Below are 20,065 nucleotides of genomic sequence, written 5' to 3'. Positions count from 1 at the left end.
AATTGAATTTTGTACAAAACCACAAGAGTCCCATTCGGCGCCCCGTAAATAATGTTAATGATATATTGTAGAAGTTCAGTTGGCATATTCTTAAGGTGTTCAGCTGAGATTCCATCTGCACCTGGACTCTTTCCAGTTTTAAGCTTTTGGATAGATAATGTAACTTCCTCTTCGTTTGAACAGTTGATCTTATTATATAATAGACTACTGACGTTGTACTACGTATTGATGACAAACAATATTCCTATAAACAGTCCAATAAGTTATAAATAACATAGTAACCAGCTAGATGATAAAAATGGCATGTATTTCAGCATTTATTAGGTAGGACACAAATCCAGCGTGCTCGCATAAGGCAGCTTAACTGCCTAAAACCAGATGCTCCGCAGGGCGTAGCTTTATACGACCGCAGAGGTTGAACCCTGAACGGTTGGGGCAAGTATGGACACAACATTCAAGCTGGATTCCGCTCTAAATTTGGATTGTGATTAAATAGTTGACACAGCATATGTTTCTGACACAGAATGAATGTATTCAAATGAACTTAAAATTTTTCTTTTCTCTTAGAGCAATTCACTATGCTGTTGAATATTAATCCTCTCAAAAAAATGTTTGAAGAAATTTTCTTTTTATTTATGAAATTTCAAATGAGAAAAATTGAACCCAATTTTTTAATCACATCCCCCTTTCCCTTATTCCAAAACTAATTTCAATTAAAATATTCTAATGGAGTTTGCAACAATTACTACTCATTTAAATACATCATAAAATATTCAGATGTAAAAAAACTGCTTGTTATCACTGAATGGTAAAGATTATTTAAATTTATCAGTTGGTAGTAAAAAGTGAATATACATTGTATATTGTATATAACAAAGATTTAAGTTGATTCTGGACAAAGAAAGATAACTCCAATTAAAAAAAAATCTTGCAGATATTTCTTGCTTACTATACTGGACAAAGAAAGATAACTCTAAATGAAAAAAAAATTTGCTATTTCACAATATTGTGAAATTAGATATTTCTTGCCATTGCACAATACTGTGCAATTGAAAAGACTTGCTATTGCACAATACTTAATATAATAATTTTAGATCCTGATTTGGACCAACTTGAAAACTGGGCCCATAATCAAAAATCTAAGTACATGTTTAGATTCAGCATATCAAAGAGGCCCAAGAATTTAATTTTTGTTAAAATCAAACTTAGTTTAATTTTGGACCCTTTGCACTTTAATTTAGACCAATTTTAAAACTGGACCAAAAATTAAGAATCTACATACACAGTTAGATTTGGCATATCAAAGAACCCCAATTATTCAATTTTTGATGAAATCAAACAATGATTAATTTTGGACCTCGATTTGGGCCAACTTGAAAACTGGGCCAATAATCAAAAATCTAAGTACATTTTTAGATTCAGCATATCAAAGAACCCCAAGGTTTCAATTTTTGTTAAAATCAAACTAAGTTTAATTTTGGACCCTTTGGACCTTAATGTAGACCAATTTGAAAACGGGACCAAAAATTAAGAATCTACATACACAGTTAGATTCGGCATATTAAAGAACCCCAATTATTCAATTTTGATGAAATCAAACAAAGTTTAATTTTGGACCCTTTGGGCCCCTTTTTCCTTAACTGTTGGGACCAAAACTCCCAAAATCAATACCAACCTTCCTTTTATAGTCATAAACCTTGTGTTTAAATTTCATAGATTTCTATTTACTTATACTAACGCTATGGTGCGAAAACCAAGAAAAATGCTTATTTGGGTCCCTTTTTGGCCCCTAATTCCAAAACTGTTGGGACCGAAACTCCCAAAATCAATACCAACCTTCCTTTTGTGGTCATAAACATTGTGTTTAAATTTCATTGATTTCTATTTACTTTAACTAAAGTTATTGTGCGAAAACCAAGAATAATGCTTATTTTGGCCCTTTTTTGGCCCCTAATTCCTAAACTGTTGAAACCAAAACTCCCAAAATCAATCCCAACCTTTCTTTTGTGGTCATAAACCTTGTGTCAAAATTTCATAGATTTCTATTTACTTAAACTACAGTTATAGTACAAAAACCAAGAAAATGCTTATTTGGGCCCTTTTTGGCCCCTAATTCCTAAAATGTTGGGACCAAAACTCCCAAAATCAATACTAGCCTTCGTTTTATAGTCATAAACCTTGTGTTAAAATTTCATAGATTTCTATTCACTTTTACTAAAGTTAGAGTGCGAAAACTAAAAGTATTCGGACGACGACGACGACGCCAACGTGATAGCAATATACGACGAAAATTTTTTCAAAATTTGCGGTCGTATAAAAATCGTGAGGGTTCCACGGAACCCAGTGTCTCGCCTACATTTTTTCTGTTAATCGCAGGCTCAACAAAAATGAGGAAATAAATCAGTAAAAATATTCCTCTTGATACTGTCTTTTAATTGTAAAAGCTTCTGTCCAAGTTTAGTAAAAATCCAGGATAGTTTATGAATCTAATAAATGTTTAAAAACTTTAACTGCAGACTGAATGTAATGTTGACTGGAAGAAAACAAAATCTCTTATATGACTCACTGATGAGTCTTATGTAGACGAAACACGCGTCTAGCGTACTAAATTATAATCCTGGTACCTTTGATAACTATATAGATACTAGCTTTTGATCATAAAGATGCTTCTGTCCAAGTTTGGTACGAATCCAAAATAGTATAAGAAAGTTATTATTAAGATTTTAAAAGCTTTAACCATAGAGGGAATGTGTAATTGTTTCCTGTCAGAAAATCTAAGTCCAATTAAAAGCAAATTAGGAAAAAATAGATTTATTTTTTTACAAAATTTACTTCTGGATACTATCTTATGATCATAAACAAGCTTCTGTCCAAACCCAGGATAGTTTAAGAAAGTTATTAAAATTTTAAAAACTTTAACCACAGAGTGAATGTAATGTTTCCCAGCAGTAAAACTAAGTCCATTTATAAGTAAAATACAGAAAAAAAGAAATTTTATTTTTACAAAATGTACTCCTGGATACTATCTTATGATCGTAAACAAGCTTCTGTCCAAGTTTGGTAGAAATCCAGGATAGTTTAAAGAAAATTATTAAAATTTCAAAAACTTTAACCACAAAGTGAATATTTGTGGACGCCACTGCCGCCGACGATGGAATGTAGGATCGCTTTGTCTCATTTTTTCGACTTAAGTCGAAGGCTAGACAAAAACAATTGAAACCGACAAAACATATTCTGTATTTGAAAAAAATGTCCAATGTAAGCAAATTAGTATTCTAATTAGCACACAAAATGTATGCTTCAACATATAAAAATACTGTTTTTGTCCATCAGAATCAAAATAACTCTTTCATACCATACAACTCTATGCTCATTTAAGAATGGTTAGGCATTATATTTAACCATATTTTACACCTGACTAAAGCTGAGCGTGAAATATTAACAAATATATTGCCTAGCTACCCATGTTAAAATGAGATTAGAGAATAACATGAATTTTTTTAACACTTAATTTTTAGACATTTTTTTCTGTTGAAAAATGCATTTATTAATTTGGGGTAGTAAGCTGCCAAGAACCTCCAACCATTTCATGCTATAAATAGTGAACCTTTATATCTATCCCTTTTAAATTTGATATTTTGCTTCTGTTGACAAAATAAAGGTTGATTTTAATATTGATGATTTTCATTTTTTCCTGTCCAGGAGTTATGTTCCTTAATTGTTTGTAAATCATTATAGAGTGCTACCTACATGTATCATTCCAATTGATTACATATCACTTACTGCTTTTTTCAATTGTTTTTCCCTACTGAGTTATCTACAAAGAGAAGTGTTGAGATCTCACATTACTATATGTCAGCAGTGTTATTTGTTCACTTTCCTAAGTATCTATAACTTTCTATATTTTAAGACTCTGTGGTCTTTTCCAAGGAGCATTATAAACTTCTACTATAATTATGTCCAGTTTCTGTTGAAAACCAAATCTTTCTAGTCATCCCTCATCTGCTGCAATTTGCCAATGGACATACAAATGTACATAGTGTGGCACTATTAAATTCAATGGGTAAGAGGAACTGTTTTTATTCAGTGCCTAGTTACAATCTGAACTGTCTTGTTAGGGACAGTTCATTTTATACAACTACAAACGTGACTTTAATTTAGAAAGAATTTTGTTTACCTGGTAAGATTAATTTTAGTTTTTTGTGTATAATTCAGAGTTAAGTATGACGTCCATTATCACTGAACTATTATACATATTTATTTAGGGGCTAACTGAAGGACCCCTCCAAGTGCAGGAGTTTCTCGCTGCATTGAAGACCCATTGGTGGCCTTCGGCTGTTGTCTGCTCTATGGTTGGGTTGATGTCTCTTTGACACATTCCCCATTTCCATTCTCAATTTTACTTACCTACTTTTAGATGGCCCAAAGCCACAAATAGAATTGTTCTAAATAGTTACCATTACTTTTGGTCCCGTAAACTTAACGTTAGATTAATTAAAGCAAACCGATTAAAGTTAAATAACTGGCCACAACACTATGACCTACTGTGACTGAATGAAAAAACAATTGTCATTAACTTGAACATCCTTAAAGCCAAGGCATGTTTATATAGATAAGACTGTTGGTTTTCCCGTTTGAATGGTTTTACACTAGTAATTTTGGGACCCTTTATAGCTTTTACTTTCTAGAAATAAGATGGTACAAATGTATTTTAAAATTCCCTGTTTACCAGGATGCTATATGACTTTGTAGTGAGAAAGCTGTGTAGCCGTTGTTCTGAAGTCTTTTCTGAAGACTAATAAATTGTTTGTGGCTTGGATCATTTAGCCCCTGTGTATCAACCTTGTTTTAACATAGCTTCAACATCCACCAATCCAATAAAGGTTTGAAATAAACCCCTGACTATAAACAACTTACTACCGGTAAGTGCAGAAACAGCTTGAATACAAATTGAAAAATTCATTTTATTGAATAACATGTTTTAAGGAACACATGGTTATGTTGTCTTATCAACAATTATTTCATTGAAATATATATCACAATTTATCAAAATATTAGAAAGCTAATAAATGTTATGATCTTATCATCAAATAAATGATGTTAAGTCGCACAATTTTATTAATATAATATTTTGATATCATTCTTGCTTTGAATGATTAAAAAAAATCTTGTTATGATAGTTACTTTCTAAGCAAAGCATTATTTTAATATCACATAATCAAAGCCAACTTTTGAACTCTGATTTGATGGCAGTATTTAAATTTGCATACAAATATCTATGTATATATATATCTACAGATCTAAATTATCTCTTTTAAAGTACATTTTTATACTCTGCTTTTTCACTGTAATTTTTGTTTGAATAGATTTTCTAGCTTAACAGCATCAACAGCAAATCGTCTGATTCCATCGGCTAATTTATCTGTTGCCATGGCATCCTCGTTCATCTCCCAGCGAAATTTGTTTTCGTCTACTGTAACCTCTTCCAAGTCACTAGAATTTGCTATACAAAAGAGAATAAACAGTTTTTAAGATTTCTGATCATTAAATGAATTCGCTGTTTCAGAATCTAATGCATTCTGCGTAATATTTTCAAAAGCTTACACGAAAACATAATGAGTGGTTAAAAACATGCTAAATAATCGAAATTCAACCAATGACTTAAGATTATTTTCATTTTGCTGTACGAGCAATGAGATTACCCATAGTCCTTTAGATTCTGAAAAGGCAAATTGAAGTCTTTATTTTTATTTTACCCTACTATAAATTTGAATGTAATTCAATCCGTAACTAATATATCATTTTTTTATTCAGCACCTGCTCAGAGTATTCTCAGTCTATAATTCCTCTTTAAATTAGTTTTATTCAAATATAAAAAAGAAGATGTGGTAGGATTGACAATGAGTCAACTTGACTCATACCCGTAGCCAGGGGGGGTTCGGGGGGTTCGGACGAACCCCCCCTTGAAAACAAATAAGCACTGTTAAAGTCAATGTTCTTTTCGAATTGTGACTGTTAAAGTCGAGTTTTTGAGTCAAACGAACCCCCCTTTGGAAATTCCTGGCTACGGGCCTGTGACTTCTTGATCAGTAGCAGTAGATGTTAATTGCTTCATTCAATATTCTTCATAATAATTATGTATATTGTGTGTGACTAGTAAGCTTATATATAACGAATGTGTACAGATTCATTCACAATAAACATACTGTGATTGGTTGATTGCTGTCTACCATATATTTTTGTTTGTTTGTTTATAGTTTTGACCATAAAATCAAGCTTTGTAATTAATATTCATTTTGAATGTTTTTGGGTTGTGTCATGCCTTTTATAGATTGATATATGGTATAAGGATTTTGCTCATTGCTGAAGGCTTTACTGTAAATATAGTTGTTTACATCCGTCTCCTTTGATATCTGGAAGATAGTTCCCTCATCAGCATTCATACCACATCTCCTTATCTATACTTCTAAAGGAAGAGTCAGATTTAATTTAGACCCAACTCCTCCGAAATCATACAAAATTAGAAATATTTGTGATATGACTTATGAATGTAGTGTTTTGTAATTCCTAAATTTGTCTTTGAAACAGTCTTTTTTCCACAGAAAACATCAATTTTTGAGGCAATATCCTAATTCAGAGAAGGTTATTGATCTGTGTCTAATATGCTTTCGCGCATGCTCCTTCAAGGTACAACCTGCGAAATTCAAAAACGTTCTGTTTCAAAACCTAACAAATTGTACTAGGATTTCATGCATTTTTTAGTATTTTTTTACATGAAAGCCAAATGCAAACCACTTGGTTTTATATTTTATATTAAAGCCAGATACAAATCACCTAATATCCTATTTTTCATAAAAGCCAAATGAAAAACACCAAAATCTTTTACAACACACCTTTTTCAAAATATTATAATTTGTGTTAAAGCTTCATATAAGTAAGTGAAAATCTATATGAAAATATTTTTAAGAAGATTATTGATTTTTAATATGTCATGCAATCAATATAAATATTTCACCTAATTTTTCTGATAGGACAGGAGATATCTGCTCATTTGACTCTGACAGTTTCTTCAGTAAACCAGGTCTGGAAAATAATAAATCACATTAAAACTCATTATAATAATATATGTAAGTTGTAACTAGTGAAGCAAAGATTGTTTACCATTTCTGAAAAGGGACATCAAAAGATCGATGTAAGATAAAAAACTTAAATCAAATAGTTTGGGGTGGGGGGTCAACATTGCTGAAAGTTTTGTTAATCTAAAATCGATTTTCAATATTTCCCTATTGGTCAATCAATTTTCCCCTAATTAAGTTAAGAAGGGGGGTGTGGGGGTCAGTGAAAAAACTATGTGAATTAAGTTTTTTATCCTTCATTGAACTTTTGATGTCATCCCTAAGCTTAGTACATCCTAAAACATTGGCAGGGTTTGTGTTATTCAATCTATTATCTTTTATTTTCTGTGTAGGGTTTTTAAATGTTCATCGATATGCCTTTTGTCCTGTTTTCCTTCCACATATCATTTCAAATGCCCCCTTCATATCTTCTTCCTCTTTTTTAAGGCTTCCATTACTGCAGTGAAATAAAGGATTTAATTTTGCAAATCAAAACTTCAAACTATATAAAGAGAGTATTGAGGACAGATGAAAGTTTTGAAATCCAATTGTTTAAGAATATACTGTGAAGCAGGATCTGATTATGCTGTGATCACCCCTGCGTTTTTGAAGGGTTGATGTTGCTCAATTACTGTTTTTTTATGTTGTTTTTTTTGTACTGTTGTTAGTTTTTTTTTTAGCCATAGTATACAGTAATCAGTTTGTTTTAAGATTTATGATTTTGAATATCCTTTTAATGTTTTTCACCTCTTTCATGTCTTTTAGAAGAGATGTTAACTAGAGATTATGAATGAAGATATATAGTTGAAACCCCCCTTTTTAAAATGACTGGATGAGCCCCTGCTATGCCTCCTTTTTACTTACGAGATTGTTAAGAGATCACATCCAGCTAGACCAAGAATTTGATCTGTATTTCTGAAGGAAGCGCCCATTACTACAGTATCATAGCCAAATTTCTTGTAATAGTTGTAGATTTTTGTCACACTTTTCACACCTGAAAGTAAAAAAATAGATGCACATTCAATGAACAATAACCATATCCTAGTACTATTTCATTGACTTTTCAAATGATATGCAACCAAACTAATTCCTTTTTTTCAAATGGTCTGCAAAAAGAGCACCTAAAGGTGCAGGATTTTCTCGCTGCGTTGAAGACCCATTGGTGGCCTGTTTTCTGCCATTTGGTCGGGTTGTTGTCTCTATGACATATTAAGATTTCCATTCTCAATTTTTTGTTTATTTATATGTAAGGTCCCTGGACAAGGTTGTTTGTTTCCGTGGTGAAACAATAAGAAATTCAAAGGATAGGATTACATCATAATTGAATTTAGACTAACGAAGAACTGAGATCAAGCGAACAACAGGTTGATGAAATGAAAATAATAAAAATGTCAGAAGCAGCATTACCGGTAATCAGCCAGGAATTAGAGATATATAGAGTTCATCACTGCAACAAGTTTTTAAAATTTCTCCACTCGAGACAGTCAAATTTTAATATGTAAATGGAAAGGCTTGCTGAGCTTTTAAAATAATTATAAAAACTTCATGGTTAAGAGTGGAGAAATATCGTAAAACACAAGTTTAAATAGTGTTGGAATCTGTTTCTCTTATGACTTGTATCTTTTCTTTTCAAAGATTTTCATAAAGTTGTGTTCTTTATATGCAACATCATCAGACATGGTCGTCGCCGCGATGTGCTAATGCGGCGTAAAGCAACCAACAATCAATCAATCAATCAGACATGCTCGTCTTATTTCATGATGTCACAATAGGAAATTCAGCAGAAAGAAAGAAAATTCATAATTAAATTTCAACCAGTTATTTGCTGAGTGCAGATTTTTCACTAGTGAGGAGAAATATTTACTCTCACCACTCAAGAAATGTGAAAATAGCAAACAAAAGAAATAAATTTAATAAAAATAATAAACAGACTAGAATGAGTATGAATCTTCCAAGAATTTAGAGAAATGTACTTTCACACCTACCTGGATCATCTAATCTTTCATATGTTTTCTGGTCTGTATTTTTAACAAACCAATCATAAATTCTTCCAACGAAAGGGGAGATAAGTGTTGCCCCAGCTTCAGCACAAGCTACAGCCTGATTAAATATAAATCAAGAAATATCGTTGAGTTTTATCCTTTTAGTACAAGGATTTTGGGGCTATAGCCTATTACTTCTTTTAAAAACATTGATTTGAAACAAACGGATGACTGTTTAAACCTAAAGCTAATATGAAAGTTATATTATTAATCTTATATAAGCATTAATACTTAGCTCACACTCATTAGACTCCTCAACACAAGGTCTAATATTGGGAAAGTAATAGACTCTCCACGCTTAAAAAAGGGTTTGATTGGCTATCAGGCTATAAGACATCCTGATATAATTAAATAAACTTATGCCACTAACAAAATAATTTTCAATTGCAATTTAAATTTTCTAAAGTATTTATAAGGCCAGGATTTTTTAATTTGTTGGTTTACGGATCCGCCGACCCGATTTTGCCGATTTCCAAAATAAAAATAAAATCGAATTTTCAGGCTTTTTTTTATTCTCGCCAACCCTAACAAATGCATTATCACTGAAATATAATTAAAATATCCTTTTTCATGAAATGAAATGTATTAATCACTAACGGATGTGATGACACTTTCTGTTGTGAAAAATGAAACTTTCAGTTTACGTTTCTAAAAATAGACAAATCAATTATTAATGACCTTGAAATGTCGTTTGCGCAAAGAATTTTGCGGAACAAAACCTGTGTTTAAAACCAATTACACAATAAGTTCGTTTTCCTTATTTGTCACCAGTCCGTAAGATGCATGTTCTCATATAAATAGACTCGTCCAAATGTGGACAGGTGGAAGTTCAAGACATCAAGTTAAAATACTGAATTTTAACAAATCATTTGATATTTGTTTGTTTTATAGATAAAAAAAAAATATCGTCCATTTGAATAAAAAAACGGGAATGCATGACAACAGATTATTTAACCTGATATTCTCGTTTTTTCAGTGGACTAGTCTATTACGTTTTTGACACGTGTGTTGAAACTTTTTTTTTCTTTATCAGTTTTCGTGCTTATTATTTTTCACCAAGTTATGATTAAAAGCTAAGTCAAATAACTGACGTGAATCTTTTTTTCTTGTCTGTGAAATGACGATTTAATTTCGTCTTTGTCAGTGTACCCCCCTTTTTTTACGGGAAATTATTAGACAATGTCATGCGATGTTTACAGCTGAGCAATAATATTTCATCAAACTAAAATTTAAGAACGATGAAAAAATAGTATGACAAACATATTATTAGAAAGGTGAAATATATTTTTATTTTGCATATCAGTTTTCTGTCTTGAAAGATCTTTTTTTTTCTTACCGACCGACCCGACTTTTTCATGGAGAAAATCCGTAAACCAACATATTAAAAAACCGTGGCCTAACAGTATACAGACACTGCAAACTTTATACTGTAAATACAGAAATTATTGCTAGTTTTTTTTTGTTTTTTTTTTTTTTAACGATAACAAATATTTTATTCAATCATTTCTTGTTATATAAATACCTAAGTAGCCCAGGTTGCATACTTAGGGGCCCCTGTTTTTTAACATCCTCACTTGACCAGGGAAAATATCAAATGAGTTTATACAATAGTTTTACATACATAGTTATATTTAAATAACCATTACAATCGATTTTCCCACCTGACAGGATCACTCTATGACATCACTATCGTATATCCGGTTCACTGAACAAAACATGTGTTGATTTAAACTGGAAATACTTTAAAAATTTGAGTATAGTTTTATTTTAAATGATTAAAAGAACTCAGTGTGTATCACAAAAAATTTTCATTTGTTGGTAAACACAATAATAAATGCACATTTTATGGCCATTTTTTAAAGTTTAATATTTTGCATGACATGTAAATTGCTGTATATTTGGCGTACAACAACAAATCTGTTGATCTACCAAGATTGTAGTAACATATTTTAATATTTCTTTGTGTTTTTAGTCGTTATTTTTATATACATATTCTTTCTCCTATCAACAATCAGAACCTTTCACATACATTTAAGCGTCACTGACGAGTGTTTTGTATGAGTTTATTTATATACGTTTCAAATTTCTTTTACTATTTACATATTCATGATATTCTTAATTACCTGATAGAAGTTAAACAATAAAGTCATGTTGACATGTATTCCATACTTGCTTTCTAATACCCTGAAAAATACATTAAACATTTAATTTGTTGTGATTAAAAACATCATTGTATTTAACTCGGTTAAACTAGAAATCAATAGCCACTTGGTTCAATGCAAACTGTATGACTAAGTTTTAATTCAAATACATCTTTCATATTTTTGTAAATTAATTTTTGTAACTAATTGCACATCTTCAGGGTCATGTGTCCTCTAAGCATAAATTTACAAAGAAACCAATCACCATTAATCGTGAAGTCCTGTCTTAGCCGTTATTGTATAAAAGCATTCAGTATATCCGTTAAATGAAATAAGCTGTCAAACTTCTTGTCCAGTCATAGGCAAATTACTAAAATACCTACTTTGCTGCCTCTATTCCTTCCCATGTTGATGATAATTTGATTAGAATTCTATCTTTGCTGACACCAGCAGCTTTATACATGTCTATCAGTTTTTTGGCTTTAGCAATCATCCCGTCTTTATCAAATGACATTCTAAAAGTAGTAATATTATGCATGACATACAAAACAATTTAAACAAGACATGAAGGTATATATCCGGTTGAGCAATGATATAGCAAAATAATGTTTTGTAATTGCCAAACATCGAATATCTGTTTTTTCATGACTATAAAAAGGTCTCTATCATGTCTATCTGTCACTATTGGTCAAGTATATATCATTGACTTTTTAATTTATTATGTTTATGGTTCTGTGTGTTCTTGGTGATGGTAAATTTAGGAAAATTAAATTTTCTTACATTACTTACAGTATTCAAACTGCAAACTCTTTAAACATTGACATACAACTGATTTATTGATTAGTTTTTTGTCGCACACTTTACCAATGTGCATACTGTCTACATAACAGCACAACATTTATCAAGTGTTATTACAACCAATATAAACTTCTTTTTCCACATATATATTAAAATGTTTGCAAGGTAAGCAGCTGGTTCATTAATCCTTATTCAATATCCAACAAACTGCAATTAGCTTTTTGCTATATATTAAGAATATATATGTAAAATTGGAACTTTGATTCCTCATTACATATATCAAAGACAAATAGTTTTGAAAATCCTTTTGCATTTTACTATAATATATTTTGATATTTTTACATGTTCATTTTTGTTGGGTATTGAAAAATATTGTTTTAAAAGCACATTTAGGATTGCATCTTAATGTTTTATTAATAAAGTCTATTCTTTTAATCAACGGTTAAAAAAATAGAACATATTGATATTTTCTACAAAGAACAACAATTTGTGTAAATACATGTATACCTTGCATCGACCTCTGTTGAAACTCTGCCAGGTACAATTTTCAAGATCTCTAAACCAAACAGAACATATACCTTATCCATTGCAGCTTCTATCTGCTGTTCCATTGTCCTGTTGAAATAAAATTAAAATTTATGACATTGCAAATTCCAACATATTTTTGTTGGTTAAAAACATATGGTGTCTACTTCTTGTCTTTGCTCTTATTAGAATGAAATGTGAAGCCAGATGTCTTTTGTGTTTTTATATTCCTTATTTCAGTTTATTTAATTTTTTGTTAGATTTCAAAATTTACTATTCATACTTTTCATAAGGACTTTTACATGACTTTCATACAAGTGAGAGGTTAGGCTACAAATGTAGCTATAAACCAGGTTCAATCAACCATTTTCTGCATAAAAAATGCCTGTACCAAGTCAGGAATATGACAGTTGTTATCCATTTGTGTGATGTGTTTGAGCTTTTGACTTTGAAATTTGAATAGGGACTGTGTTTTGAATTTTCCTCAGAGTTCAGTATTTTTTAATCTACTTTTTATAATGTAATGTACCGGTACATGAACATGTAAAAACAGAACAATAATCGATAATTTGGTACACCAGATTGTACATTTCATCAACAAATAAATATAAAAACATGAAAAAATATTTATTATTGTACATATTTTTCCTTTTGAAATGAGTCTTCATCATGTTTATTAATTCCATTCTAGCTTTACATTAAGGCTCACTTTAAATTGCTGTATTTTGACTCAATATACATTAAATTTAAGTTTACCCTCCACTTTTTTTTGCAAAAGTAACAGCCTCTTCAATAAGATGTTGGTATGCTGGCATATTTGCTGCTGCTGATATTAGAGAAGGGTTGGTTGTAGCATCAGTAGGCTTATATTCCTTCATAGCTATGAAAAAGTAATTAATAACTATGGGTCAAAAATTAAAAACATGACAAACAAATTCATTCTCTGCATACATTTTTAAACATGATAAAACAAGGAAGATTACCCAAAATTCCTTTTAAATGTTTTCAGATACACAATTTCACATGGCTTTTCATACATGTAATACATATCGACAGTTTGCCAAAGGTAAATATTGTTGATTAGTGGTTTGTTAAGCCATATAAAATTGATATAATTATAGAAGTTCTTTACCTTTACCTTCATCAGCATGATCAGTGACAAAAAAACGTAATTAATGTTGACATTGCTGATATTAAATAAATAAACAGCTGTGCCATGAGCACATGGTATGCCCATCGCTTTTTCAAAGAATAAAGTACCAAAACTTATCACTGTCATATCAGATATTCATGAAAAACTAAAGGGATGTTATCTAAATAGATATAAACAAGTCACTAAAGTTTTTTCATGCTCAATGCATTGAATGAACACTGAAAAATCCCCCCTTTTTTATGAATAAAATTGAATAACTCTGAAGTGTAAAAAAATAAAATTTATTAAAAATCAAAAGGGAGTTTATGTCAAATAGATATAACCAATACACCAAAGTTTCCTGCATTACTGAACCATTTGGAGTTATTGTCCAAAAACTGAAAAATCATCCTATTGAAATGGGAGCTCACGTCAATAGATATAATTAAATAACCAAAGCTTTATGACAATTGGTTAAACACTATTTGAGTTATTGTCCGACATGTTAAGGTTCACGTGTACCCATTTGCTAAAATGGCCGTAATTTTACATCAAAATTTACTCTGAGTACATGTACATACAAACCTGTGCATCTGGAAAAGTTTTAATGCATAGCATGCCCTAGATAAATATAGTTCAAATGCATTGTATGATTTAGATTTTTTTTTTCTTAACTGGATTTTGCCGTGCACTTTTTTTCGTCCCTGCAGAAAATGTCAGATAAAATTAACAAACAGTTGAGTTTTCCTTGATATGATCCACTCAGGTACAGAGTTTAAATTTTGGCACCTTCTGGAGGAATGAAAAAAAGTGCATGGCAAAATCTTAGCAAGTTTTTGGTTTTCTAAATCCTAAAACATATTTGAATTTTATTTATCTAGGGCATGCTATGCCTTAAATTTTTTATTGTCTGTACTCAGGTAAAGTTTGAGGCCGTATTTTCACCTCAAAATTTACTCTGTGTACAGACAAACCTGTGCATCTGTTTCATATGTAACTGGGACACATTAGTCATATTAACTTGATCATGTTGTGTATAATGTTACATACATGTATTTATAAATTTACATGCGATACCAACATGGACAAGATCTCATTTTTGTCATGTAAAAAATGATTTACCTTCGAAATCACCAGTGTCTGCAACTATGACAGTTAATTCCTTCAGCTGGTCCAGTGTTGTCATGGCGGATTTTTTAGTTTGTGGCTCAGACATCTCAGGATATTACTGTAAATAATATTTCCGCTAAATCAGGATGCAAAATTTGGGACAAACTTTTACCTGTCGGCCTGTTGGTGTTGGTTGAGCGAGGCATGCAACACTGACAAGGAACCAGACATAAAGACGGAAGCGCTTTCTTGAATATAAATACTAGGACAAACTCGGAGACGACATGTTTAAGGCATCGAGTGTTAGCTCTCTAAAAAGCTTTTCCAACTCAAGCTATGACGGAGATAAATTAGGATCAATTAGATATTTAAAACAAAGCGTTGCCCATTAAGTAGCATGTTGGCTGCAGAATACAATATTTTAAAAGTTACGAAACGAGTACCCTTGTGACGTTTCAATGCTAAACCTTTAACTGTAAGGTGGTATGGGTGTCTTCCTCCATCTTGGATTGTAAAAAACAGAGAACCAAAGGTCTAGATTTTCTATTAAGTTAGCAAAATTTGATGCAGGAATGCAAATATTTAATGTGAATTTCCATTTAAAAGAACCAATTTATAAGAATATACCTTATAAATATTAATATCTATGCCAATTTTAATTATTTTTGGTTATTTTTTTTATTTTTTTAAATTGGCATTTTAAGGGGAGGTAACTGTAAAACAGTGCATTTTCTGAAGGGTTCTACTAGGAATTTTCCTATTTTGTATTTGAGCGGGAAAAAACGTACGGTGACCCTATCTTGTCTTTTGATATTCTCAAAGCATTGTCTGAAAGCTATCTTTTCCTAAAGTATTTAAGAATTCTATCATTTTGTTTAGTTTCTAATTACAAAATGGTGTTTTTTCCTGTACAATCCATACAAAATTTGTCATTTTGTCACCTCCTGTAGCTTGCAAAAATGCGCGGTGACCTATCTTTTTTATTATATTTTTGATATATATAAAAAAAAAAATACACACCCAGCCCGCTTTGAAAGTTTCTCCGTGTACTCAGGAACATATATATTGAAATGTTAATAGATATACTGTTCCCAGGTGTACTCCTATAGTAAGACTGACAATTTTGGTGCTTAAAAGATAAACAAAAGATGCAGTGCTAGCAATGATTTCCATAAAAGATGTGAATGAATAAATATAAAGACTTAAACTAGCTTAAAAAGAATGGACTTATTCAAGTACACCTTCTAGATTAGTGATTTAAGCACGATTTTTTTTCTTATTTTTTTAGGATGTTTAGGATTTTTTTGTAGACAATTAACCATAGCACATCATTGACAAACAGATGAGTAGTGATAAAGTTCGTGTTTTGTTTGCAGATTTACAAAATCTTGGCTTTATTTGCCACAAAACTCACATGTTCTATAACATGCAATGCAATGTTTAACCGTAATGCTCTGAACAAAGTTTCCCTTCGGTATATGTATAAAATGACACCATGGTCACCTTTATTCTATAATTTTATTGTTTTGATAATGTAGCACTTAAAAAAATCGTAATTTACACAGGATTACATGTCTTCTTAGCAATTATTATTTGACCGGTCTTCTAAATTAGAAATCATCACTGAATCCTACCGTTAAATTGTAAAGCCTTTACCTTTGATAGCATACTTTTGCAAAAAAGCTATTTTTAACATCCATGTATTTAAACGTTTCAATTATCCGAACCTTCCCATACTGATCCGTTGCTAGTGGAGGATCAAGAACTTTTCATCAAGGGGTTGGGGGGCTCCAGTCATGCTTCAGCGATTACCTATATTATTAACCAAATTTTCCTGGATCCGCCTGTGGTTGCACTTTTGCGTGATATACCGTCGTATTTAAGCTTAGACCATCGCACTTTAGAGTCCAACATATATATTGAATGAAGTTGCACGTTATTAAGATTTATTACGAATCCATATTAAAACGGTATTATATATAAATAATAATGCATTCAGTGATGCGTCTATACTAAAGGAGGTCTTCAAATGCGCGTTTATTAAAATTTCCTTTTTTTAATGAAGTGAAATATAATACAAAAGTATGTAGCCAAAATCAACTAAAAATAACCACAGATTTTCCCTGTCGTATACAGATGCATCACTGACTCAGGCAAACATCTTACAGCCCACTGACTGAGGCAAACATCTTACAGCTACATGTATACCAAGAGGAACTACTTTTGTCCTAGATCTGAGCAAATTTTAAAATGGTAAAAGATAAACGCAGTGTTGTATTCATATTTCATCTGCTTTATATTGCTATCTTTTTTTGATTAAATGCTTCAATTTCTCTCATTTGACTGATTTTACAAACATAAAATTAGGAAGTTGTGTTTTGATTGAAAACGAGACCACTGGACATATACTAGTGAAAGTTAAAACAACTTTAGGTCATGGTTTGCTTGAATCTTGAATTGGCAAGCTATTCGCTAGTTTGTAATTTTAAGACTTTAGTGTGATAATTTTATTCTTTTTTTGCAACTCAACTGACATTGATGGCGGTATGTCCTGTTGTCAGTTTGCTATACGATTGCTATATAGTTAAATCATGACTGAATGTACCCAACTTATGACGTTCATTATGTAATATAATTGCGCTTAAGTTAAGACTGATGAACTCTAAAAAGGAAACTTTGACCTGTAATTTTATTGGCTTCATACTTTTCTAGTTTACCTTTGTTTTCTGAATGAACATTTCATTTTTTGGCTATTCGGTCTTTTGGTATAGAGCATATCTGAATGTGTTTCTTGTAAACACCATTGCTTTTGTGTAAATGGAGATATTATCTTACAATTTCGCGCATAATGCATCGCATCGTGTCTCGTTCCTTTTCGGAGTTCATTCGATTTTCCCAGTTTTTTTTTACTTTGTATCGATCGTCTTTATAGATAAACGAAACTTGAACATCGCGGTAAACTTCTCCTGGCTTTAAACTAATGCCAGCACCAAAAAATTCTATTCTACGTAAAAAAAAATACCATAATAATATATACTACAGTACCTTACTGCAGTTGCCCATCATAGATACTGAATTCATCATGGTGCATTTTAATTTCGAAAACGAGTTTTTTTCTCTACAAAAAAACTAATACAAACTATTCTTGTTTTTAAGAAATTTACAGAAACGGAACGACTTGGATATGTTTTTTAAAACCATGATACAAAATTACCATTGATGATATGTATGTCATAAGTTTGAAAAGCATATAGATTAATATATATAAAGAGATAATTGAAAGTGGTACACTTAAGTAGTAAGAGAAATTGTATAAATGAATTAAGCCATGATAATTGAAAACCTATGAGAGATGCTATTCAATACACAAGGAACTTTTCACTTATCTCAATACTCTTAAGACAAACATACTACAGCAATGCAACGGCCAAGAAGAAACATAGTTCTAGATAAGTCCAGGAGTTTTAACCTCTTCACGATTTAAATATTTATCAATCACAATTTAATGCCTTTATGTAAATTAATGTCCTTCGCCCAGTTAACAAAATCATGCAGACTTTATTTGACAGTGATAGGATTTTATTTCGTATCATTCATATAGCTTTTATTTTCTCACTTTAATTCTTATAATGTAAAACGAGTTTTGACATTGTACTCAGGAAAACCTACAATGTTTTCTATAACTTCCAAAAGTTAACAGTATGCAAAAGCTCCAAACGATATAAAACTTTTGCGAGTGCATCATGTACAGTTGTTTCTCTATATGAAAACCTGGAACACATTTAAGTAAACATTTTTCAACTTTTTTGTAAGCAAAGGCTTGACCATGCTTGGTTTTATTCACCAGTTTTGTATATTTTATGCAGGTCTTTTACTAAGTACTAAACAAATGTAGATATGTATGGGGTCATGTATAATATTTAATTCAACTCAATCATTCATACAAATCATTTTAAATATTGTATGTTTTGTCTTGTAGTCCGAAATTAACCTGTTAACATTCTGCACTGGTGCGAGCACTGTGAATAGTGAATAAAAATTTAAATGTGTGTTTGTTGAAAGGATGAACAATATGAGACCACAGCACGGAACTTATACGGATAACGTAATGATGTTTGTACATCATCAACCCTGGACGAAGACGTGTACTTGTGACTGACCAAAAACAACTTAAAGTTTGTATACTTGCTGCAACAAAGAAAATGAAGAGTTTAAATGAATTAGCCCAACTTTTTCTTAATAAACGTATAAGAATGACACTTCTGACCAAAGGCATTGAACATGTTGAAACCTAGTTGATAAATATGTTGACCAATGAGACAATTCTCCACATGAGACTACAATGCATATTCCATAGAAGTTAACAAAAATAGGTCACCGTACAATCTTCAAACTATGAGCAATACATAAACTGCATGCAAAGTATTCCATAAAAGGCCTAGAAATGACGAATGTATAACAATTCAAACGCGAATACTAATGAAAGTCAGAATGAATTCATTTATTATTACGCATTTCTGTTGGTTAGTCTCAGTACTGATTCTGCATTACCCGATTAGTTTTAGTCATGCACATTATTTCCTATGTATGATGTGAATAATGTTTATAACTTTATATAGATGAAAATTAGGAAATGTAAACACCCGATAACAAAGGCTGACGGACTTTTATGTCTTTTATGTTACTGCACACTACTCCATGCCGTTTAGCATGTTTAGGAAGGTTATCCTAACATATATTTAATTTCGTTAATTTTCAGCAATAAGTAAGTGTTAACAGTTTTCTGAATATGACACAAAGAATACAAAACAATATTCAACATTTTTTTAATTTTTTCAATTTTGCATTTTTGACTTAGTTTCTTATTTCGAACAAATACCATTCTTCCTTTTTTTACCTTTATTTTACTAATAATAGATTGGCTACTAGGATGTGAATTGTGCCGGGAATTCCACGTTAATTATTTTCGAAAAATGTCGATTAATTGCAGGTAATTTCTCCGAACGGTAAATAAAAGTTAAAACTACGAACTATATAGTCGTACAATTGGATTATTTTCTTTATATAACAAATATTCACAGAATTTTGAAGAGTTGAAATGCAGGATTAAGTTTATGAAAATCCGGATACACAAATGAGTGTCAACATGGTCAATGAGGACATTCTGCACTTTATTAAGTAAGTGGGCCCTTAAGTGATAAA

General features: G+C 31.2%; 1 protein-coding gene across 1 annotated transcript; it reads right to left on the bottom strand.

Annotated features, from left to right (window-relative positions):
• Positions 1–4,950: 4,950 nt before the first annotated feature.
• LOC134687227 (transaldolase-like) lies at positions 4,951–15,121 on the bottom strand. Its single transcript, XM_063547357.1, has 9 exons — positions 14,876–15,121; positions 13,378–13,501; positions 12,604–12,711; positions 11,682–11,813; positions 11,281–11,341; positions 9,101–9,215; positions 7,980–8,109; positions 7,016–7,083; positions 4,951–5,503 (listed from the first exon to the last, which is right to left on the bottom strand). The coding sequence occupies exons 1-9, from the start codon at positions 14,967–14,969 to the stop codon at positions 5,343–5,345; spliced, it is 993 nt and encodes a 330-aa protein (XP_063403427.1). The 5' UTR covers positions 14,970–15,121; the 3' UTR covers positions 4,951–5,342.
• Between the last annotated feature and the right edge of the window lie 4,944 nt (positions 15,122–20,065).

This window comes from Mytilus trossulus, chromosome 10 (genome assembly GCF_036588685.1).
Source record: "Mytilus trossulus isolate FHL-02 chromosome 10, PNRI_Mtr1.1.1.hap1, whole genome shotgun sequence".
Lineage (NCBI taxonomy): Eukaryota > Metazoa > Mollusca > Bivalvia > Mytilida > Mytilidae > Mytilus > Mytilus trossulus.
This window is presented reverse-complemented; position numbering and strand designations above follow the sequence as displayed.